Source organism: Ochotona princeps, chromosome 4 (assembly GCF_030435755.1).
Source record: "Ochotona princeps isolate mOchPri1 chromosome 4, mOchPri1.hap1, whole genome shotgun sequence".
Classification (NCBI taxonomy): domain Eukaryota; kingdom Metazoa; phylum Chordata; class Mammalia; order Lagomorpha; family Ochotonidae; genus Ochotona; species Ochotona princeps.
In genome coordinates this window covers 7,797,713-7,821,936 of record NC_080835.1, presented here as the reverse complement: position 1 = coordinate 7,821,936, position 24,224 = coordinate 7,797,713, and the positions used below count along the sequence as shown (strand labels likewise).

General features: G+C 53.1%; 2 protein-coding genes across 2 annotated transcripts in view; both read left to right on the top strand.

Annotated features, from left to right (window-relative positions):
- LOC101523324 (mammaglobin-B-like) overlaps window positions 1–24,224 on the top strand; it is a 233,567-nt gene that overhangs the window by 199,998 nt on the left and 9,345 nt on the right. The gene's annotated exons all lie outside the window — the stretch shown is intronic.
- On the top strand, window positions 5,976–8,653 carry SCGB1A1 (secretoglobin family 1A member 1). Its single transcript, XM_012930261.2, has 3 exons — window positions 5,976–6,249; window positions 8,037–8,227; window positions 8,517–8,653. Exons 1-3 carry the CDS (start codon window positions 6,195–6,197, stop codon window positions 8,547–8,549), a joined length of 279 nt encoding a protein of 92 aa, XP_012785715.1. The 5' UTR covers window positions 5,976–6,194; the 3' UTR covers window positions 8,550–8,653.

Here is a 24,224-nt window from a genome sequence, read left to right as displayed (position 1 = left end):
CTACTGTTTCTCCTTCTCTTTCTATGTAACTGCCTTTCAAATGGAAAAATAAATCTCTACAAATAAATAGTGAAAGTACCTAATGTATAGTATTTCTGTTTGATAAATATACAAGTTAGTCCATACAGAAAATGTTAGACTGAATCTTAACATCTCTGCAGTAAAACTATGTTCCTGTTCGACATTCACCACAGATCTAAGAATAAATCAAAAAAATTAAACTGTCCAGTTTTGTGGGTGTCAAAATTTCACTTTTTATGGACATTTTTGTTTTATAAAAATTCATGTATTTGTTCCTGGTTAATTACTCACATAAGATGTTACTTTACCAGACCATGGCCAAAGAATCAAGGCCCAGCTAGGTAAACAGGTAAACTATGGAGGGAACAGCTGTGTTTTCACACGTACTTGTGTACACTCCAGTGTTTGTTGATTTTTAGTGTTATGATTTTATACACCCTGATTTGCCAACTCCCCACACAGCGTGGGAGCCGCGAGACTTCTCCACCTCCGGGAATGCCCCTGGGATGGCAGAAAAAACAGTGAGGGGAGGCCTGTGGACAGTGCCCAGAGTCACCCAGGAGCAGCCCACATGGCTGCTGGACAGCGACAGTGAAGGGCTGATGCCAGGGGCTGCCAAGCACCAGGCACGGTCAGCAAGAGGACGTCAGGAAGGCCAGCACAAGCCCAGGGAAGGGACCTCTGCCCCTTTGCAGCACAGGAGCTGGAGATGGAAAACATGCTTTATTTTAGTCGTACTAGCTATCAGCATTATAATAAGCTATGCATAAATACATATAACATATATTACATTGCTGTATCTGTGCTATACACGAATATGAAATGTGACTAATTAGCTATAAAAATTGAGATAGATGATTGATAGATGATTAACAGATAGGTTAGATGACTAATAGATAATGATGGCAGATAGCTAATTGATAGATTATTCATTGACGCATAAACTGAATTGCCCATCCCCTGTAAGTAGATGAACCCAGAGTGATGAGGCACCCAGTGGGGACAGGACCAGGCTGACCAGGTCAGCCTCCCAGTGGAGGCTCTCCCTGAGCCTCAGGCTGTTAGGGACAGAAGGAGCCCGAGGTTGCCTTCCTGACTCCTGCCTGTGTGTGTGCCCTGCAAAGCCGCTCCACGGCCTGCCTCTCTGTGCCCCGTGCGCAGCCACATCAGCTGACCTCCCCCCGCCCTGCAGCCCACCCTGCCAACTGCGAGTGGGGACAAGCTCAGGGCACAGAGGTGGGAGAGGGCGGACAGGCAGCAAGGGCAGGCCCTGGATGAGTCAGCGCAGAACAAAGAACTGCCCAAGTCAGCAACCACGGCAGCAGCAGCGAGCGCCCCAGGAAAGGCCACCGAGTGACTGGCTCCCAACCCCCAGGCCGTGGCCCAAATCCCCAGGGTCACCCCGCACAATGAAGGGGAACCAGTTTCCATCCTGCCGAACAGGGACTTCCATCGACTTCACGGTCCCTACCCCAGAACAAAGAACCTGCCGGGTGTTTCTACCAGTGGCCCAGCCCCATGGGAGCCAAGCTGTGCCCAAAGCTGCCCATGCCCACCGTGAAACAGCACAAACCGGCTCACTTCACACCTGTGCGTACAGCTGGCAATATGTGCCCACAGGATGCCACTCTGCAGCCCCTAGGGACTCGGACACTGGGCCAACAGCAGCATTTCTGCAGGTGCTCAGCAGCCGCTCTGGTGCATAGGCTGAGGGACACGCTGAGAAATGGACCAAGACCCCTGGAGAAAACCAGTGTCTGTGTTCATCCTCGTTCCTTGCCCTCCTTCCACCCCGAAATCTGCCACAGCACCAGCCTTCCCTCTGCTGCTGGCTTCCAGGCTTGGACAAGGTGACACAAAGGGTGGGCCCTCGCTGAAGCCCAGTCCTCCCTCCTGCAGTGGTGCCCAGAGCAGGAGTGTTCCACAAAGGGGCAGTCATTTGCTCTGCCTGGAACTCTTGCCTGAGCAAAACCAAGTGGCCCCCCGTGCCCCAGGCTGGAGCAAGGGAACTGGTCCCAGGAAGTGGCCCCATGAGCTGACCCAAGCCCCACTGGTCCTCCTCCAGTGGCGGTATACATGGGCTTAGAACATCCTGCCCAAGACCAACCTGTTGGCTAGGCCATGCCAGGACTTGCATCAAGCCACCACCAGCATACCGCTTCCTGTCGCCGACATGACTGGGGGGCTGCCGCTGGGCCAGAATCTCCCCCACCACCATTGCTACCAGACACCTAAGTGCAGGGTGGGCAGGGGGAGTTGAGGGGTACCCTGCACGGCTTGACAGCCTACACCCACACAAGCTTCATGAAAACAAAAGCGTAGCCCATCTGGGGTCTTGACAGTTCCACCACAGTCCCAGGCCCCTGGCACCCTGCCACCTCCACATTCAGTGCGATACTTTCCCCTGCACCTTTCTCGAAGGCCAGAGTCATGATCAGGTTGCTCACAGTGAGAACCTAGGAGTGAGCAGGGTCCTAACAAGGAACCTAGAGGTACCACCAGGAGCTATGCCCGTCACAGAGTAACTCATCTCCCTCCAGAACGATGCCCAGGTAACTGCCTTGCACAGGCAGGAACGCCTGCTCCCAGCCCTCCGCAGGTGCTCAGGGAGGTTTGCAAGGTCCAGCCTCGGACTCCCAGTGAGGGATTTAAGGCCTTCAGACACTACAGGGCGGGGGAGACAAAGAGATGCTATGCTCTCAGCCTTGGCTGACACTTTTTGCCTCTTTGTCCCATTCCATGAAGGGGGTGGGGGGAGCATGAACTTGGCAAGTTCTTGGCCCTGGTGAGCAAAACACCTACCACTGCTCCAGGACTCTCCGAAGGACCAGGTCAGAAAAGCCTGTGTGGGGCACTTGGAGGTGGCAGTCATGGGCCACCCAGAACCAGGTCAGGCCTCTAACTCCCATTAGCTGAGTCTGGGCAGTCCCACACACCCAAGAACAGTGTGGCCAGGGATACCCCCTCACCAGCTCGAGGGCATGTGGCTCACCTGCTTTCACCGGATGGGACAGCGGGGCAGAGAGAGGAGAGAGGACCCAGGACTAAGGGGAAAGAAGGGCAGCAGGAAAGGAACTGCAGAGGGACACACAGGATTCTTTACATTCTTGCATGACTCTCCTCAGACCACTCCACACAGCCACTGGGGCTGTGTCACCTGACGGTCAGGCCAGGGGGCACCCACTGTTGAACAAGGAGGTGCCCTCACTCTACAACCCAAAAATGGCCCACAAAACACTCCCAGGTGTTCCCAGCTGACCCGCAGGGAAACCTGCAGGCGACCTCACCCATCTGGAGCCAAGCCAAGGACACCAGAGCAGCTAAGCTTAGGGCTGATTCAATACACACTGGTGACCATTTCAGGAACAAAGTGAAAGCTCCCCAGAAGGCAGCAGGCCCAGTAAGAAAGCAGTCCTGCCTGCCCAGCTCCTCTGCTGCTGGCTCACCCCTGAGCAGGCTGGGACAAGGAAACAGCTCGCACACAATCAGCGTGCAGACGTACAGGTACAAGCCTTAGGCATTCAGCATGCAGGCATTGCAAGTGGTGGCTTCTCTCTCTCTCTCCTCATCTATAACTCTACCTTTCAAATAAATCAAATAAATCTTTCCAATAAAAACAATAAGTATAAGCAAAAAACAAAAAAAAAAATCGTATCAATCCAGCTCTCCCCTCCCCTCCAGATGGTTTGTCTTCCTGGAAATACACACACCTGTCACTTCCATACAATATTCCCCGATGAGCAAACCCAGACAGTCTCCTTGCTCCCTTCCCCTCTGTTCTGAGCCTCCCTTATCGCCCTGCAGCCTGCCTGAGCCATCACCTCACAGTCAGGTCTGGAGATCTGTCTTCCCTGTTCTCAGCCACGTCTCAGGGCCGCGTGTAACTCATCGGGCCAGTCCTGATACACGGAGAGCTGAGAAGCTGTGCTTTTCACTCTGTGAATGGGCCTCGGGGTGACACAAAGGCCTTGTTCATGGGTTCATTCCAGGGTGCCTGTGGAGTGAGCATCATGTACCTTGGTTTGGAGAGGCTCATCAAGCAAAGGATTCGTACCAGTGAAAAACCACGTAGTGGGCCGGCTCACCAGAGGGAAGTCACGCACGAAGAGTCATCATTGATGGGCCCACCTGACACACTCAACAGCGCTCGTTCCCACCCCCAGCCCTGTTCCCCCAAGTTGTCTCTATATCTCAGAGAAGCTTCTAGCAACTCAGGGTCATCTCAGCAGAAAGGCACACACATTACACCTCTCCCTGACTTCATATACCCTCCTGAGGCTCCCACCACTACAGGCACAAGACCTTGGGGAAATCTCACCCCTCCCAACCCAGCTGCAAGGACCCTTTCTGCTTCCCAGGCCCACCGGAGTCTTCCCCATCTGAGAACTATGGTGGGTACTCTTCTCTTCCAAGAATCCTCTCTGCCCAAGGGCCTTAGCCTCAAGCCACTTGTTCTGGAAGACCACTTCCCCCTGTAAGTAGATCTCTATCGTGGCTGATCCTGGCACCCCTGAAGCATAAGCAACGTGGATTACATCCTTGTTTGTCTGCCTCACTGCACCCAGGTGAAGCACTGTGCTGATTCAGTCACTACCACATCCTTGTGGAGAACACCAAGGCTGCAACGAAGCTCGGGGTGCACAGCTATGATCAGGAAGCCTTCAGTGCTCATTAGGGAAGGAGGTGGAGGCAAACTGGGCATGCGGAAACCTGGACCGTGAAGCAGGCCCAGCGAAGTCTCAGCCAGCGAGGCAGGCTCGCCCACCCAACTGGTCCACTCGGTGCTGAAAAGCATTGATTGGATGAGTGGGTGGTTGGATGGATGACTGAATGGATATGTGACTGAGCTTTGAAATATAAATAGGATTGGGAGAACTGCACATGGCAGGAAATCCTAGGCATACGGCTTAACTCATGCAAAGGTAAAAGCAAAATCATGGAGAGGGGGGATGCCTGAATCCGTAAGTGGTAAGAACAAGTCAGTCGCTGTGTGAGGGAGCCAAGAAGCGAAGGGCGTTGGACAATGGGCCAGAGCCTGGTAAACTGCACCTGAATGATTTTGTCCTGCTAGACAAAGGATGTTTTCATAGGGTTTCAAAGAGGAGAACAACATGATCAGTGGGGTTTGGAAAGATTGTTCTGATGGCCTTTCCCAGACCATCGAAGGGGAGCAAATCGGGAGGCTGAGAAGCCAAGCAGGAGCCGACTCCACAAAGCCAACCCAGGTGTCAGAAGCCCAGCCGTTGAGAAAGATGGAAACCACAAGACGTGACCAAGGGAGGCAAGAGCAAGGCTGAGGTCGGAGCCTGGGAACCAACAAAACTTCAGAGCAGTCAGAGAAGAATAAACATCTGAAGAGAACAAGAAGGAATGATCCAGAAGGGAAAACAGGGAAGAACAGAGCCGTGGGAAAGAGGGGAGAGAACCATTCAAACAAGGAAATGGTCAAGAGGGTCAAGGCCATTAGGGGGTCAAGGGTGATAAGAACTGCAGGTGCCCATCGAGTAGGGCCCAGCTGGCGGGCACTTTTGGAACGGAACAGACCCAGCCTGGGCAGGGCATTAACCCTGCCAAGTTCAGAGTTAGGGTCTCTGCTGAGGGTTCTGAAGAAGTCCTTTCTCTGCTCACAAGTTCTGGTCAGAGTCTCCTCCAAGTCTGACCACGGCACTGCTCTGACCCAAGGTCCAACCACTTTCCTTGGAGGAGAAAAACGGGAGTCCAGTGTAATATCAGGGTCCTGTGTCCCCATTCTGTCTCTGCCGCTTGGGCTTCACTTTCACCTGTGGTGATGGAACCAACACCTGCCTCTGTTCATCTAAATCACCTTGATGCCTATCTTCAAAGACAGGACCCAGGTGACCAGGTCACAATGCCCTCTGACTTGGGCTGCTCTCGCCACCTCCACATGGGACTCTGGGCTCCCCCATCCCCCAGAAACCATTGTGTGGGTTCAGTTTCAAAAGGTACAGAAACTGCTTCCCAAAAAGGGGGGAATATTTACTTACTCTGCCAAGTCAGTGCCCAAGTAAATAGTGCAGTTCCATGAGTAGAGCCCAGCCCCTGCTCTCTTCTCTCTCTGGGTGCTGCCTGCAGGATATAAAAAGGCTCCTGAAGGGACGTCTCACACAGAACACCAGATCCAGAGACCACCCAGAACCTGCCCTTTCTGCACCATGAAGCTTGCCATCACCTTCGTGCTGGCCATGCTGGCTCTCCACTGCAGCCCTGGTGAGTGTCCAGCATCCCTCGCCCCAGGGAGCTCTCTTGGCCACCAGTTCTGTGGGCTCATCCCTCTCTAGCTTCTGGCAGAGCCCGAGACACAAGTCAGAAAGGGGGTCTGGTGAGCAATCCCATCTGGGGGACTTGGGGAGAACCCTGCGGCTGTTAGGAGACTAGCAGGGATGCCATCTTTTCTACTTCCAACAACCTGAGAATTCCAGGGAACAGGCTAGGGGGGAGGAGCAGACCCCCTGCAGGAGGAGCAAGTGCACCTGCAAGTGGGGGAAGAATACAGGATCTGTCAAAGCACAGACTCCAAGATGCCTGGGGACCTTCGGAGCCTCCACCTCGCTCTGGCAGCCCAACGCGGGCTGCAGAGACACATACACTCCCCCCAAAAAAACCCAAGCTAAGGCACAGCTTCCCAATCTGGGGTTATAGCACAGTTGATATCTTCCCCTTGGGCTGGTGACAGCCCAGCGGGCAAAGGTCTAACCAACTCTGTAGTCTGTGAAAAGAGCAAACGTGACTCCAAGCTGTTGCCACTGTGGCTGAGAGAGAAGGAATAGAAGCAAGCAAGCAGGGAGGGAGGAAGGGAGGGGGCTCACTCCTCCCTCCATACACCCTGTGGTTTGAGAATTAAGTTACCTAACTGCGCCTCGTTCTGCCTCAGCCTCTCCCACTCCCATCTGAATATGCTGTTGCTGTAGTTGTTGTTTTCATAAACAATCACCAGCGGAAAGTTTCACACAACTCCTTGATGTGAGTTTCACGGCCCTTTGGGGGTTAGAAAATGCAAACCGAAAGGGAGTGGAACAATGGGCTGGCAGAGAACACCATTCGTTTCTCAGGGGACGTGACATCATTTGTGTGCTGAAATGTATGAATTAGAAGAGCTGGGTACGGCATATGGGGTGGGGACTCAGGAAAACAGGACTGAACTGCTTGAAGGGGATGAACTGGGAACACACCATCCATTCATATACTTTCGTGCGCACACAATGGAGAACATCTATTCTTAACCTGTCCACACACGCCTCTTCTCATTCTTACAACTCTGTGAAGAAGAAATATTGTGCCCATTTCATAGATGACAAAGCTGAGCTTCTTAGTACTTGATAAGGTAAAGCGACTCCTGAGGGTGCAGGAAGTCGCGGAGCAGGGATCTGAGCTCTGGATGGAGTGTGACTTGGAGCGGCCACCTTGGGAAGGCCTTATGTCCATGTTCAAAGCACAGAATTCAAGGACAGAGATTCTGAGACTCTGGCAAGATGGAGGCAGACAGAGGTAGGGAGTGGTGAGACTCCCCACACCCTGAAAAGGGGTACAGGGGCCCAAAAAGGACAGCAGCCTGGGGAACACTCAGTTATGGTGACAGCGGCACAAGAGGCTGGTCTTGGTCAAGTTGAGCAAACCACAAGGTCCACCATTGCCACATGCAAACCTCTCCCGGGCCAAGTGGGGAGGCCCGTGTTGGGCTAGGACCAGGCCCAGCCCTCAGCGACAGGTGGCCCTGACTACTGCTGACCACAGATGACAGCTGAGGTCCCAGTAGGAACCACCGGTCTCAGTGAATTCTTCCCAGCCCCCAGGCTGCTTTAAAAATCAGCTCAGCAGCTTCTGTGAGCCACACTCTGCCGCCCAGAATTGAGTGGAAAGAACAAACGCCACCTGGCCACGCGCCAGCCCAGGAAGTCCAGGGAAGGCTCAGGCCAGGCACAGAAGGCCGGAGCTGCAGCTGCTGCAGCCTCAGGCCGTGTGCATCCACGCTGTGTGCTTTCTGTTCTGTGCTCCAGCATCTGCAGGCAACATCTGCCCAGCCTTCGCTCACGTCATTGAGAGCCTCCTCTTGGGCGTGACCTCCGACTACGAAACGTCCCTGCAGCCCTTCAACCTTGAAGACAGCTTGAAGGACTCAGGGATGAAGATGAAGAAAGTGCTGGACACCTTGCCCCAGACGGTCAGAGAGGACATCATCAAGCTCACGGTAACCAGCGCCCCTTGGCAGCGGTCTCATCCCGCTAGGGGCCCTAATCCTTGGACCAGAGAAACCAGTGTCCCAGCCTTGCCCACAAGCAGGGCCACCTCAGCTCCAGGCACTTCCCTCAGCCACTTTTCAAATGGCTTTTTCAGAAAAGCAAGCCCTACCACATGCCCCACCCACCATTGTTTCTCCCAGAGTCCCCTAGGCCAGAGAAGGTGGTGAACTTTCCATCTCACCCACAGCCTTGCCTCACTCCACAGCATGCGGGGTTTCTGTTTGTTTCTCGTTTTAGGAGAAGATCGTAAATAGCCCACAATGTGCTTAGGATGGGGGAGTTCCAGGCAGACACCCTCCACCTGCCGAAGCCCCTTGCCCCAGCCCACACCCCCTTGACCCTTCCCCTTCCCCCAGCCAGTCCCTGTGTCCTTCAATAAACTACAAGCATGTCACATCCGTGGTCCCGATCTTGTCTGTACCTGCTGTAGGAGCAGCTCAGCTCCTGGTGGGGGAGGGTTGGCAGGACCCGCAGCAGGCAGCTGAGCCCTGCCCTACAACCCCAGGAGAAATCTCTGACCCCTCCCAAAGCCCCTTTCTCTAGATTTCTGACATCTGTCACCAAAACACCTGCACCCTCTCCCCTTTCATTGCCACCCCAAGTCTGGTCCTAATCCCGGGCAAGCTGTAGGTCCGTCCCCCAGTTGGAGCAGGTGCGAGAGGACCACCCCTGACTCTTCTACTTTCAGTGTGTCTAAAGGGCCTTTGGCACAGTGTACCCCCTCCAAGTGCACAGGTCAAACAGCCGGTCCCTGCCTGATCACGCCGGGGGAACCCGGAAGGTGTCTTCTCCACACACCTGGCCAAGTGCAACTCCCTTGAGCTGCGCACTCCACCCGGTACAGCTTCTGGTCCTTTCAATACAAAACTCAACACTCAGCAGGCCAGCGTTGTGACACAGCCGTTTAAACCAGCGCCTGCAATGCCAGTATCCTAAAGCAGAGGGCACCTGCTCTCCCCTGAACCAGAGGGCACCTGCTTTCCTGGTCCCACTTCAGAGCCTTGGCACAGACCCCTCGGTATCCGTGACCCAAAAAAGAATACAACTTGTCCTAAACAGCTGGTCCCTATCGATATTAAAAATCAAATCCACACATCCCTGCGCCGGACACGCACGCCCACGGCAGCGGCACACCCACGCGGGACTGCAGGGCAGGAAGGAGGCCGCGCAGGCCCCGCGCCCTGACGCCACGTGGGCGGCGTGGCCGCGCCCCGCGCTTGGCGGCCGCGAGGGGGCAGCACCGGCCACGCTGCCCGGGGGCTCGCGGCTCGCCTCAGGCCGCCGCCCTGTGGGGACAGCCAGCCGCTGGAAAGCGGCCCTAGACCGGGGATCTCGTGTCAGCCATAGGAGCTTTGAATTTTATTTTTAAGGAATTCGAATTCTCTGGAAAAACAGGGGCGGTGTGGCAGGCGGGTTGGAATTTGCCTTGATTCCAGAATGTTCCCAGAGGGGAGCTGGCGGGGCCGACTTTTGACCTCTCTCTGCAGAAACCACAGCCTGCGTGCCTCTATCTGTGGCTAGCTCATAGGCCGGCGTGTGCCCAAGTTCTCCTCAATCTGCCCTGCGCACAAGCAACGGTTGCAGAGCGCAGGGCGTGGAGTCCCCAGCGCAGGACCCTGGGGCCAGTGAACCAAGTGACCCTGCTGGGAACAGCCACACGGGCTGTGCACACAGACTGTAAACCGCCGCGCCCTTGCGCCATTGTCTGCGCCTAGGAAGGACAGGGACAGTAAAAATTCCAGGGCCGGCGGAGGAGGGGGCGTTGGCAAAGCTGGAGGAGGCGCTCCACTGCAGGTGCGGCCCTAACTCCCACTCACTCACCCCGCCCTTCCATCCAGGTCATCATCAAGCACGTAGACCTTGGCCTCTGCTGGTCTGGGTCCGCCTAGGTGAGCATGGCGCTCTGACAGATAAGGATCCAGGGCCATAAAAGGTTCAGAATTTTAATGACACGTTCCCAGCCCGTGAGGGCAGATGCAAGCCAGGTATCTGAGGATGGAATGCAATTAGACTTGTTGCAGGGGGCTGGAGATGGCCACAGGAACGTGCCTGCTGACAGCTGGCCGAGGCAGCACGGGAGGCTGGAAACGGCCGAATCTGTCGCACAAAGGGCAGGCAGCATGGGCCAGAGTGGACGAAAACCAGAAGGAAACGGCCGATCGTCCAGGGCCCTTTTTGTCTGCGTGCAGTTACACAGCATCAAACACCCAGCAGGCAAGGGGCAGTCCACAGACAGCCCAGTTTCTGCAGAAACCTCATGCTTGGCTCACAATATTTGGGGAAGGGGGGCTTAGCATGCAATGCAGGCCTTCCATAAGAGCGCCTGTGTGAATCCTGGCTGCTCCACTTTCCATCCAGCTCCCTGCCAGTGTGTCTGGGAAAACAGTATAAGATGGCCCAAGTTCTTAGGCAGCAGCCACCTATGTGGGAAGCCCAAATGAAGTTCCAAACTTCTACCAGACCTGGGCTCTGGCCACTGCAGCCATTTGGAGAGTGAATCAGTGCACGGCAAATTCTGTCTCTGTTCCTCTACCTTTCAAATAATTAAGCAAATCTTAAAAAAAAAAAAAAAAGAAGAAAGAAAGAAAGAAAGAAAGAAAGAAAAATGGGAGAAAGAGGAGATAAAATGTCCACCCAGGTATTAGATTTTATCGCATAAAATATGTAAATATGTTACTATTGGTACACGACCAGCTAGAGTCATTTGACATCACTCTGCTGATTTCAAAAATACACAGATGGACATCAGCTTCCTGTGGTCCAGAGGTCTTCAGCACAAACAGAATGAAGAAAAATCTAAACATGTGTCTGCATAAAGCAAAGATTTAAAAAAAATAAGAGCTGTGTTTCTAGCACTCCTCCAGCGCTCGCCTTCCTATGTCTGTGGAGTTTGGGGGAGAACAGACCATGCTCCTTCGTCACAAGGTCAAGGAAATTCAATCTGGGCGAAAACTGTTTTTGAGAGGTGTCTGTTACCCTCACCACCCACACGCAAAGGGGGTTCACTCCTGTGGGAAGCTGAGGAGGGAGGGAAGTCAAGGAGCCCTGCCCGGACCCCAAGGCTGCCCCCACCCCACCCCACCCCCCGCAAGCCCCTGCCTCCACCCCGCCTGGGTCGACGTGGAGCCTGGGGGAGCTGCAGTGTGAGACACGAGATGGCCGAGGCTGGCCTGGCAGCAGGTCGATGTATGACTCACAAGACAGGAAGAGGAAACAAAACCAGCCCTTGCCAACTTTATCAAGATGAGGCAGTCACAGTTGCCTCGGGTTTATAGCTGATGCAAGGAGTGCTTGCTGTTTGTGAATAACAAGGGGTTTGTGGGTAGTAATTCACCCACAGGCCCATGGCTGCTGGAAATGGCTTTGGCGAGCTGATAAGGAGGCTTATGGACCGTGATGGAACCACAGAGACGGTGCATTCCAAAGTGTGCAATTAAGGCCTGTTTCTCCTCAGCGCTTGCAGAATGCACCGACAGCCCCAGGGCAGTAATGTGAGGTGAGTCATCAACCATGAGCCACCCAGCGCATTTCCATGAACAAGCTCCAGTTACAAAACCAGGGCCCATACAAAAAAAAAAGATCCTGACAATAGGTTCAGCTAAGCCAGCGTGGTTTCCAGTTCCGGAATTAACAAGCCAGGGGGTTCAGATCTGTGTCCTTGTCTAGGGTGTGAATCCCTAGCCAGTTGTGAAAGTCCGATTAACTCATAAGATGCCTGCAGTTATGGACTCATGGTACCCAGTCATTCTGAGTAACCATGAAGCACACAGCTCCTCAGGTTCTCTTGGTTTTCCTCGTGCCTTCCCGTCCCAGAAGTAGACACCCCATAGTTCGAGGGCAGAGTGGAGGGCTGGTCAGGGGCTCCCAGCAGGGGTGGGCGAGGAACAGTGGGCAGGACTGCAGGGAGTAGGACCCTCCTGACCCCAGGCATCCATCAGTCTCCTATTAGCATTCCTAGGTTCTGGCTCCTGACTAGCTTTCTGCTGTTGCAGACACTGGGAGGCAGCAGTGACACTGATGTAGCTGAGTGTGTGCCATCCACATGGTGGACTTGGCTTCAGTTCCTGTCTCCTGGCTCCTGCCCTGATTCAGGCCTAGCTGCTGCAAGCATTTGGGGATGAAGAGCTGAGAGCTCCCTCTCTCTGTTTCTCTCTGTCCTTCCACCTTTCAAAGACATACCATGTTTAAATCTTTAAAAGAAACCCACACATTCATGATCTCACAGCACTGGAAGCCAGGAGTCCAGGACAGATCTCGCTCAGCCAATGACCAAGGTGTGAGAGGGCTACGCCCCTTCCGGAGGCTCTAGGGAAAGGGCCACCCTCACGACTCAACTCACAGTCAGTTGGCCATCTTCAAAGCCAGCAGTGCAGCTCTCTACCAGTGTCTCTGACCTCCTCTGCCACCTCCTGCCTGCACTTGCAGGGCGCCCATGTGATCACATTGGGCCCACTGGAGCCATTCAGAACAGTCGCCCCATCTGAAGAAGGCCAGCGGATTTGCAATCTTCGTTTCATCCACAGTGTCAGTTTATCACACACCCTACACCTTCACTGCTCCCAAGGGTCTCCAAGATGCCAGGCTTGCCTTTCTCACAATATTCACCCCATGACTGTTAGGAGAGTTCCATGCCTTGCCTTAACCCCATCCCAGCCACCCTGCCCTGGGGATGAAGTTCAAGCTCCTTGCCCAGCACAAGGAGAGGGCCCTGCCTCCCATTCCTGCTGCTTCCCCTTTCTGCCCTTTGCTTTGGGGGTGCAACCGTGGACAAGGTTAGGCTGACTGATTCGCACAGAGGCACACATGCTGGTCACACCTCCACATGGTGGCACATGCAGTTCCAGCTGATGGCATTCTCTCCCTTCCACAGAGCCCACATTGTGCCAACCTGGGCACCTTGGGCAACCATCTCCTTGGGGCACGTTAGGTTGCATCTGTGACCCTCTCTAAATGTGAGCCGCACAAAAAGCATGGTCCACATTTTTTGTCATCTGGACGGTCATTGCAGAACAATTTGAAAATCCAGGTAAACCCAAGGAGAACAGGCCATCCAGATGTATATGCCCAACAAATGAATAAGAACTTCTGGTAAAAAAAAAAAAAATCTGAAGCCAACGTAGATGATATGTTTACACACTCCACTCTGCAGGTGCTGCATCTACACCAGATTAGAAACACTCAGGGGAGGAGCTGCCATCGTGGGGCGGTGGACTCAGCATCCCATGGAGCACCAGTTCAAGTCCCAGCTGCTCCACTTCCCATCCAGCTTCTTGCTAAGCTGCCTGGGAAAGCAACAGAAAATAGCCCAAGTGTATAGGCCCTGCACCCACTAGACTCTAAATCCTTTTTATTCCACTCTCGAATGCCCAGCAGGACTGTATCAATTACCAGGGGACCCTGAAGACACGACTCCGCCCCCTCCCATATATTGCTCTCTGCCAACACATTTGCAAAATTCATGCACTCAGGCAGGAAATTCTAGCTAAAATTCCAGAAAGTTTGAAATTTGTCCTGTCCTGTTGTTTCTTCTTATCACCCGCCCTCCACCTTCACTGCTCCCAAGGGTCTCCAAGATGCCAGGCTTGCCTTTAGATGAAGATGGAATCCATTGATGAAATCAGATTCTTCCTAAGCCACAAATACATCTGAACTCTACTCATGTCACATTTGATAGATTTCAAGGCCTGATTACAGGTATACGCACATGGTGATAGAAACAGGTATCCCTGAATGTCTACAGATACAGAACACATATTTCAAGCTGTACCCAGTCTGATGGTCCAGGAGGCCACCTGCTGGAAGAAGTCTATTGATTGACACATTGAAAGTCACATTGTAATTTTTTAGACTAATCAGGGTGAAAAAGAGGTGCAAAGGAAAGCAAGAAGGAGTAGAAAGAATGCATGCTGATGTTCTGTCTGCTTCCTGGAGTGTGGAGGCAGCACATTCAGGTGTGGATGGGCACCAGTTTGTGTCCCAGCTCCCTGCTAATGGCCTGAGAGAAGCAGTGGATGACGGCCCAAGTGCTTGGGTCCCTGCACCCATATGGAAGACATGGAAGAGACTCCTGACTCTGGCCTGGCTCAGCCCTGACTGCTACAGCCTTCTGGGGAGTGAGCCAGCTGTTCAGTGGCTGAGCGCACCTGCTCTGAGAAGCCACCTCACAGAAGGTATCCTGCTCCGTGCAGGTGCACCTGCACCCGTCGGCCACACACCATGACCCCCTGGGCCCAAGGCTGTGCAGCAGCTGAGCGCACAGGCTCCAAGAAACAGCCTCGCAGAAGGTATGCCTCTCCCTGCAGGTGCGTGTTTCCTTTGGCACGGCAACATGTCATTTCCCATTTTTAGAACAATGCACCAAAGAACAGTCACAAAAACAGCCTTCAGAGGGGGCGGCTTTTTCCTGGCCCTTGCTGCAGCCCTGTGAAACAACAAAGGGATTTTTATTCAAAACACGATGTGCAACTCCCTTTAGGAGGCTGTCTGTTAACCCTGTGCAGGTCCTGTCCCCTGAGTGCAGTGTTTACAGAGATCTTGGGCTGTGGGAAGTGACCGTGTGCTCACAGATGCTGCCAGAGCCTGTCTGCTCCCAGTACGCCCTCCTCTGTGCAGTCCCTGGGTAGGAGCAGTGGAAAGAAAGTTTGTGGAGAGCTGGTGTCTGTCCTCTGGGTGCCCCCTACATGTCTGAGACCAAAGAGGAGAGTGTGTTCTGAGAGCATCCAACCAACCAGCACCTGAAGCTGAGGACCCAGGAAAGGAGCGGCCACCCCTTGACCTCAGCCCTTGAGAATTCCCTTGGCAGGCAGCTCGCACCTCCTTTTTCCTCTTCCTGCACCCACGTAGTTGGCTTCAGGGATCCTCCACGTCTCCTCCCTGGCTTCCATCATTTTTCTGCAACTTCCTCTGCATCCCACCACCTCTGCCCTGAGTCATACCTGAGCCATCTGCACTTGAACTTGCATGTTGCTGTCCTTGTGAATTTCCTGGCTCCAGTCCTTTGCGCCTTTCATAGGAGCTTGTCCAGCACAGTCTTACAGCCCCTGCTTCCCATGCTCACAAAATTCATTTGTTATAAGAAAAGTAACAGAGGCCAGCGCTGTGGTATACTGTGGCATACTGGGTTAAATGACCAACCGCAATGCCAGAAGTCCCAGCTGCTCCATTTCCAATCCAGCTCCCTGCTAAGGCATGTGGGAAAGCAGCAGAAGATGGCCCAATGTCTGGGGCCCACACCCACATGAGAGATCCAAAAAGAAAGCTTCTGGTTCCTGATTTTAGACTGGTCCAACTCCAGCTGCTCTGCCAGTGAGGGAGGGACCCAGTGGCTGTCTCTCTGTGCTCTGCCTTTCAAATAAAACAATCTAAAACTTTTAGGAAGTCCAGCTTTCTCAGTGGGACGTTGTCTGGAGTCATCTTCCTCCCATCCCACCTGATCCCATCCCTCTTTATCTTCCACTAGCTCCTACCCAGGCCTTCACCAAAATCGCTTCCACAAAATCCATCTTTGATCTCTAAGAATCACTTCCTCCCTTGGGGTCTGCCCCGGCAGATTAAGCCAGCATTTGCAACACAGGCATTCAATATAAGCACCAGTTCAAGTCCCAGCTGCTCCACTTCCCACCCAGCTCCCTGCTAATGCACCTGGGAAAGCAGCGAAAGATGTGTGAAATCAGGACGGAATTCATGCCTCCTGACCTTGGGTTGGCCCAGCCCTGGTGTTGTGGTCATTTCGGGAGTGACTCAGGAGATAGAAAATCTCTCTCTCTCTCTCTCTCTCTTTCTCTGCCTTCCAAATAAATATATACTTAAAAATAAATAAAGCAAAAGAGCAGAGCTTGAATTCCAACCTGACTCACAACAGCCTTTGCCATAGCCTCATGCTTTCATTCTTGGAGAACTTCTAACAGAACAGGGTGGGAAGGAAGCCATTAGTCCTTTCCTCAGTTGCAACAGATTGATGGAAAATTGCACAAAGGAACTGAGCTCCCCAGGCCCAGTCTCCAAGAAGGTGGAGGGGTTTGTACCAGGACACAGGATGAAGTGTCTCCAAGGCCTGATACCCATGCAGGTAGCTGCAAGCTTTGAGACCACACAGAATCTCCTCGTGACCCTGCACCGAATGATCTCAGAGCTGCTGCTTCTTGCCGTTTCTCGTTGGGGTCCCATTCTTTTTTTTTTTCTTGTTGATTTGTAGCAGCTCATGCATCCTGGAAAGCGTACTGTGTCAGATAGGCCATCTTTTCCCCAGCTGAGGCTTGCCTCCTTATTTTTCTAATTGGTGCCACTGGGTGATAAAAAGACTTTCCATTCTCATAAAGGCCTGTTTGTTGACTTTTCTTCTATGCTGTCCTGCTTTAGGCACCGCTCGCCCCTCCCAAAAGCCAAGAAGACATCCCCTCTCTGTTTATCTCCTTTAATCTTGTGGTATCGTCCTCTAGCGTTGGAGACAAGAGACCCATTGCCGCTTCGTACCAGCTAAAGGTCTTGCAAAAAAAAAAAAAAAAATAGTCACGCTGGTTCACATGATAGCGTTCATGATAAAAGCAAGCAAGCGCCTCCGTCGCCGACCTGTCCGGCCAAGGGAGGAAGCTGGCATGAGGCACCACTGCAGACCCGACCACGTTGCTGAAACCCCACGGCATTCAGGCGGTGGCATCTCCCGTGGGAAGACACCAGTCCCCTCACACTGACCCCAGCTCTGGGACCACCATCTTACACACCGTCCGCCCCTACTGCTAGCCCTGGGCACATGCTTCCCTCTCCACCGCGACAACTTTTTCCTTTCTTTGGGCAATTTATTTTTTTTTTTTTAAGATTTTTATTATTATTGGAAAGCCGGATATACAGAGAGGAGGAGAGACAGAGAGGAAGATCTTCCATCCGATGATTCACTCCCCAAGTGAGCCGCAACGGGCCAATCCGACGCCAATCCGATGCCGGGAACCAGGAACTTCCTCCAGGTCTCCCCCACGGGTGCAGGGTCCCAATGCATTGGGCCGTCCTTGACTGCTTTCCCAGGCCACAAGCAGGGAGCTGGATGGGAAGTGGAGCTGCCGGGATTAGAACCGGTGCCCATATGGGATCCCGGGGCATTAAAGGCGAGGACTTTAGCCGCTAGGCCACGCCGCTGGGCCCTGGGCAATTTATTTTAAGGTGACAAGTTCTTTTTCTTCTTAAGATGTTGGAATTCTCCATGACTTTGTTTACTTCTGTTGTAATTATCGTAACTTTATCTACTCAGTAAATGGAGCATGGAAAAAATATAAAATCTCTTGGGAGGCGGTTTGTGTTGTATTGCAGGTTAAGTCACTGCCTGCAATACTGATAGCCCATACAGGTTCTGGTTTAAGTCCCAGCTGCTCCATTTCAGATCCAGCTCCCTGCTGAATGTGTCTGGGAAAGCAGAGGAATATAGTCCCAATACTTGGGCTTCTGCACCCATGTGGAAACCCAAATGGAGTTCCTAGCTTCTGGCTTCTGTCTGACCCAGCCCCAGCTGTTACAGATGCTTGGGAAGTTAACCAAATGTGTGTGTGTCTGTGTGTGTCTTTCTTTGATATTCTCTTTATTCTCTTTCGCTCTCCCATTCTCTGTATAATTCTGCCTTTCAAGTAAGTAAATCTTTAAATAAAAATCTCTTCTGGATATCAAATGCAGTTTAACAGGTAACAGCAAAATGCAACTGAGGCCCAGAGAGGGGAAGGGATGGTTCCTGGACCTCTGAACTCTAAACCCAGATTCCCTTCTGCCTCTGGAATTCCACTAGCGGGGTGTTGAGTAAGGGGTCTGGGGCCATGGAGCCCCGTTGTCTCCCTGTGCAGGCTGGGGCCCACCTGCCCATGAGCAGATCTTGACTGGGAGGTCAGGCAGCAAGTGGCAGACTTCCACCACACCTGTTTCCCAATCCTTGGAGACTTTTCCATTTCCCTCGATAAACCGTTTTCCCATGCATTTTGCTTTCCCCTTAACTTTCCCTTTCATTGTCATGCATCTAACCATTTGGCATTTGTATGGTGTTTACGCATTTACCTTTCCAATCTTGCCCAAGCTGCCACCATCTCCCCTGTCCTAAAACAGGACTTCCCAGCCTCAGCATCGTGTCATTCTGACTGAGCAGCTTTTGGCGGGTCAAGGGCTGTCCTGGACATGCAGGGCACACAACCCTCCCACCTGTCTCCTGCTTCCTCCCGCTTTCCCTCTGTGGTCGATCAAGAGGCCAAAGGGAAAAGGGGCGGGAGGTGGGCGGATGAGGCAGGACCATGGGTTTCTCAAGCCAAAAGGGGCCTTAGATATGACCTAATGCAACCCCTTATTTTGTAGATGAGGAAATGGATCCTCAGAGCGCAGGGCAGAGGATGTGTTAGGGCCGAAATGTGAGGGAGCGATTGCCAGGCCAAACAGGAAGTCAGAATTCCTGTGCCTGAGACAGAATTTCCAGGCACACAGGGAAACGTGGGCCCGCCTCCCACAGCTCCTTTCTCCCTCAAAGTCCTGAATCTTATTACAGGAACAACCTGGGGCTAACCACACTGAGCAGCAGCCCCAGATCTGACAAGCTCCCAGCAGGTGCACTTAAGGGTCCTCCATCCCTGAGGCTCAAGTGCACAGATGCCCACGGGTTACAGCAGGGAGATTTCCAGGTAACACATCTGAGTTGACTCCTGTGTCCACAGGGAAAGGACGGTCAGGCCACCTAGTGACACCTGTTCCAGGGGAGGCAGAGAGCAGTATGCTCACAGAGAAAAGGGGGAGCCTGGGATATCACCTATCCTGTTGGTCTCCTGGAAGATCCTCAGCTGGAACCTCTGCTGCTGGGGTTTGGATGTGATCTGCCCCCTAACATTTCCTGAGCTGACAGTAGCATCCCCAAGGCATGGGAAGGTAGCCGGGCCCTCAACAGGTGGGCAGGTGGGAGTAGTGAGAGGCGGCTGGCCGTGAGGGCGTCCCGCTCTTGATTAGAGCAACATCTTTCAAAAGCGTGCTCCCACTCTGATCTGGTTCTGTGGGAGGGAGCTGGGTCTGGCAGGACTGTGGGCCGTGATCCACAGAGCAGCCTCCCTCTGTTTGCTAGGCTTCCCGGCACACGTGCTCCTTCCTCACAAGCCGCTCCCCCTTTCCACTTTCCTGCGGGACTGGACACAACCGGAAGCCAGTGCCTTCCCAACCCTCCAAACCGGGAGCCAGAGAACACCCCTTCTGTTTATATCTCACCTGGCCTCAGGCGTTTGTTACAGCGACAGGCAGCGGACCAAGCATTCCCCTTTGTGACAGTGTGTGGTGATGCTCGCTAGGCCCGGTTCTCCAAACACCTTCTCAGCAGCTGAGTCCAGCTCATCTTCACGAAGCCCAGGCTTCTCTGTCATTCTGTGGTGCTATGGACACTGGTCAAAATGAGTCCCAGGAAGATCTTTGATGTCACAAATATTGCCCTGATGCGGACGCCCCATGCACCGCACTGTTGCCACCAGATAGCCTGAAGACCCCTTGTACGTAAGAACTTCAGCAAACCCTGGGAGCAGTGGGCAAGATGACTTAGGGGTACTTGAGGAAGATGTCCAGCCATGGCATGCTTGGTCCCATGTAGTTCAGACTCAAGCTGGGAGTCACTTATAGCAGCAGCAGAAGGGTTTCTTTCCCATTAAACACAGGGTTGCAGAAATGGATCTGTTTGGAGAACAACATCAACTAAATAGCAAGAATGACGAGTGGCACTGGCACTTCAGGGACAGGAGTCTGTGACCCTGGCGCCACACTCTGAAAGCTGCCCCCCAAGGCGCTTGCGGGCTGTGCCACCCTCACTCCTGTGCTGCCACCACCACTCTACTGTCTCTCAGCGAATCTCTAGACCTGAAATCAGAGCCCAGGACCTGTTTACCAGTTCCTGCTCCTCCACCCGCAGGCGCCATGCTTGTGCATTCGCCCTTTTTGCTGGTGATGAAAGGGGGACCCAGAAAGGCTGATGGATGTCCTGAAGGCTGCAAGTGATCCGCCAAGAATGAAGGAATGAGGAAACCCCACCCCATTCCTGGGACACTGCCCAGGCTGTGGCAGTGTCAGTCCCAGGCGAAGGCCCCTGGCCAGTGCTGTGTGTGTGTGTGTGTGTGTGTGTGTGTGTGTGTGTGTGTATGTGAGAGAGAGAGAGAGAGAGAGAGAGAGAAAGAGAGAGAGAGAGAGAGAGAGAGATGGGCCAGGTGGGGTGATCTCTCCAGGAGCCTCAGCTGCCCTCTTCCTATGGGGTTGCAGAGGCAAGGGGCCAGTTCTTGGCTCCAGATCTGGATCCCACGGGGAAGTTTGGGACTGGCCTGCCCCACCAAGCCAGCCTCACGAGAATCCTGTGGTACACAGAAGTTTGTCCTTCCTTGGCAAACAGAGACAGTATAGACACTTCAAAAGGAGACTGGGATGACCAGTTCCAAGGAACCAAGCGAACCCGCAGTCCCCAACCTCTCTCGGCAGGGAGCAGGGACAGAACCAAGGCCATCTGCCCTGCAAGTGTGGCCGTCTGTTCTTGCAGGCAGCCAGCCTCCCCCACAGCTGGGCGGGTGCCCAGGTTGTTCAGGGCATTGTTCTCCCTTAGAAGAGGATCTCGAAAGCAGAAGGAAATTCAAAAGAACCGCACAATGAAGACCAGATTCTCCTTTCTCCCTGTGTTGGCTGCCAGGAGACTCAGCAGAGCCAGCTGCTGGCACGGCCCGCCCCGCCCGGCTCACCCTCCAGCATGGCCACGCTGGGGGCAGTGGCCAGTCACAGAGGCCTCGGGTGTTCTCTGTTCATGTCTGCTGTGTCCATCTCCTTTCTACCGCCACATCCTTGACGGCACAGATGCCACCCTCAGGGCACAACGGGAACAAGCTTCCAGGGCTCTGTGTGCTGAATGACTAACCGGCCCCTCTTGGGCAGATGTGATGGCCCCAGAGCACTGATGCTGTGCCACTTTCCTAAACATGGCACTCCTGAAACTCAGTGAGACGCTATTGTCATCCTTCGAGGAGGAAACCACTGCTGGTCCCATTGAAGACAGTCCAGGTGGGGCTAGCTCAGTGGCATTGCAGACTAGTTTTCTGCCCTTTGACCCTGGCACCCCATATGGGCACCTGCTCATGTCCGGACTGCTCCACTTCCTGAGCCAGCTCCCTGCTTACGGCCTGGAAGAGCAGTGGAGATAAGCACCTAAGTCCTTGGACCCCTGCACCCATATGGGAGACTTGGAAGAAGCTCCTGGCTCCCAGCTTCATACCAGCCCAGCTCCAGCCAATGTAGTCATTTGGGAAGTGAACCAGCAGATGAAAGATGTGTGTGTGTGTGTGTGTGTGTGTGTGTGTGTGTGTGTGTGAGATGTCTTCCTCTCTCTGTGTGACTCTCACTTTCGAAGTAAAATAAATAAATCTTTAAAAAATAGTAATAATAGGGCCTGGTGTGATAGCCTAGCAGCTAAAGTCTTTGCTTTGCACCCTCCGAGATCCCATATGGGCTCCGGTTCTAACCCTGATGGCCCTGGTTCCCGTGCAGCTCCCTGTCTGTGGCCTGGGGAAGCAATCAAGGATGGCCCAAATCCTTGGGACCCTGCACCCATGTGGGAGACCCAGAATAGGCTCCTGGCTCCAAGCTTCAGATAGGCTCAGCTCCAGCCATGGAGGCCACTTGGGGATAGAATCAGTGGATGGAAGATCTTTCCCTTCTGTCTCTCCTTCTCTCTGTATATCTTCCTTTCCAATATAAATAAATAAAATCTTTTTAAAATAGCAATAATTGAATTAGTCTAGGTGACAGAGCCCAGGGTCTGGGTTCATCTGGCGGGTGCTGCTGCTTATTTGCTCATTTATCTGGAAGGCAGAGGGACAGACAAAGCTTTTCCATTCAGTGGTTCACTCCCCAGATGCCCACAACAGCCAGGGCCTGGCCAGGCTGAAGTCAGGAGCTGAAGACTCAGTCCAGGTCTCCCACATGGGGGTAGGCATGACTGGATGAAGCAATCTTAGTTCCTAATATCAACCTCCCCCAGTCAGACCTGGAGGTGTGCTCAGAGCTCTTCGCATGTCAGAGTGCTAGCCCACACGCTGGCGAAACAGGTTGGCCTAAGAGCAAAGGCCTCCCAATCTGCCAGCAATGATCTGGGCTTTGGAGAGCCACAGAGCTGGTGTCAGTCAGACCAGCATGGATCTCCATGTTCTCACCAGGAACCTTTTCTTTAAAAAAAAAAATGCATTTTTTTCCATTGGGGCTATTATTCACTTTAATGGCATTATGTTTTATGCCTCCTGCGTAAGTAGATGTCGGCTTTAACTGCTGTGTAATGCAAAGCTCATATCTCTAGTCAGGCTGCTGTTTGCTTTTTTATTGCATCCATAGCTACCATCTGAATAAACAGAAGAGAAATGTTTGGCTCCCAACTCTACTCACTGGGCCCCATGCCATTACTGTACAAAACAAATGGAGAAAGATGCCAGAAATGAGACTGGAGGTAGTGGTGACAAAAAAAACCCATCCTATGCTGAGTGCATGGAGTAGGGTTAGGCTTCCCTGGACGAGCTGGTGATGGTGGCAGGAGGATCTTCAGTGAACTCCCTCTGAAGGAGCCAGAAACTCAGCAGAGGGGAGGAGGAGACGAGGTGTCCCCACCCTACCCTCCGTGATTGAGGTCGTAGGTTCCAACGGCATTATGAACCCCAGGTTGCAAGTGTGGGACGTGGACCTGGACCCCAAGTCCCCTCTGCCCGACCCAGAGCTCCATCTCTCCACCCCCAGCATGCTGCCCATCAGACTCTGCAGGACCTGGCTGCCCTGGGATGTTGGCTGAGTGACCAGTACACTCTGGATTGCATCCCATAATTGCCACACCCATAACTGTGCACTGGGCGGCTCCACTAATCTGAACATGAGAACTCAAGGATGGGCTTCATCCTTGGCCTTTGCAGCGCACAACCACACGGCTGTGATCTGGCTGTGCCTTTATGAAGAGCCTCTTCTATTGGGCTGTCAGAACAAAAGTGGCAGATGAATGAAGGCCGTCCGTGAGTGCCATCTCTAAACGAGCGACATCAAGGAAAGCCAGAGGAATCTTCACTGAGCATCTTTGTGTCTCACCTCTGTCTTCCCGACTCTCAGCGCGCAGCTGAGACTTCTTGGAGAAGCCTTCAACCCCTTGTTTCAGGACCAGCCACAGCCCTTGATCCCAACCCCGTGAGCATAGGGATCAACTGCCCTGTCTTACTTCAAAATCTTTACCCTCCCCCTCCTGCTGACTGCTTTTGCTCAGCCTGTTCTCATCTTCTTTTCCTGTTCAAGGACAGGAAAGAGGTTCTTTGACTTCGGTAGGACGGGCACAGCCTCTGTTCCTGGGTAGATGTGTGTCTTTTCTGAAGGGAGGATTATAGGGGCAGATGCGTATCTCCACCCTGTATCCCAACAGAAAGCAAGACAAGAGGGGACATTTGTTCCATGCTTCCCACTGTTTCCTGCTTTGAACTTAAACTCCACCTAGACATCATCTCCCAGACTGAGGGAAAACCAAGTGCACATCAAAGACCCTGATACGGAGCTTGGCTGGTGGGGAAAAAAAAAAAAGTGCCTGGACAGGCTTGCTATTTCCCTTGGCCTGAAGAATCCCCTGGCGTTACATTGCTCCTCCCTTGGTTACTGACACCCCCAAGCTTCTATCCCCCATCCTCAGATGCCCTTGACTGCCCCTCTGTGCACCCTTGAATATCAGTGTTCTTGTGGCCCTCGTGGCTCGCTTGGCTCAAGCTCCCCACTCCTCTTTTTCACTAACTCAATAGACACTCAGCAGCACTTTCTGTGGGTCAGGCTGCCCTCAGAGCTGACGCTGCAGTGGGAGTTCCAAAACAGTAAAATAAGAAGAACAAATGTAAAAGCTTCAAGTTGTGATCAGTGCCGTCTTTGTGAGATTTACTGGCTACCGAGGATGCAAACAGGCTGGGGACCTGT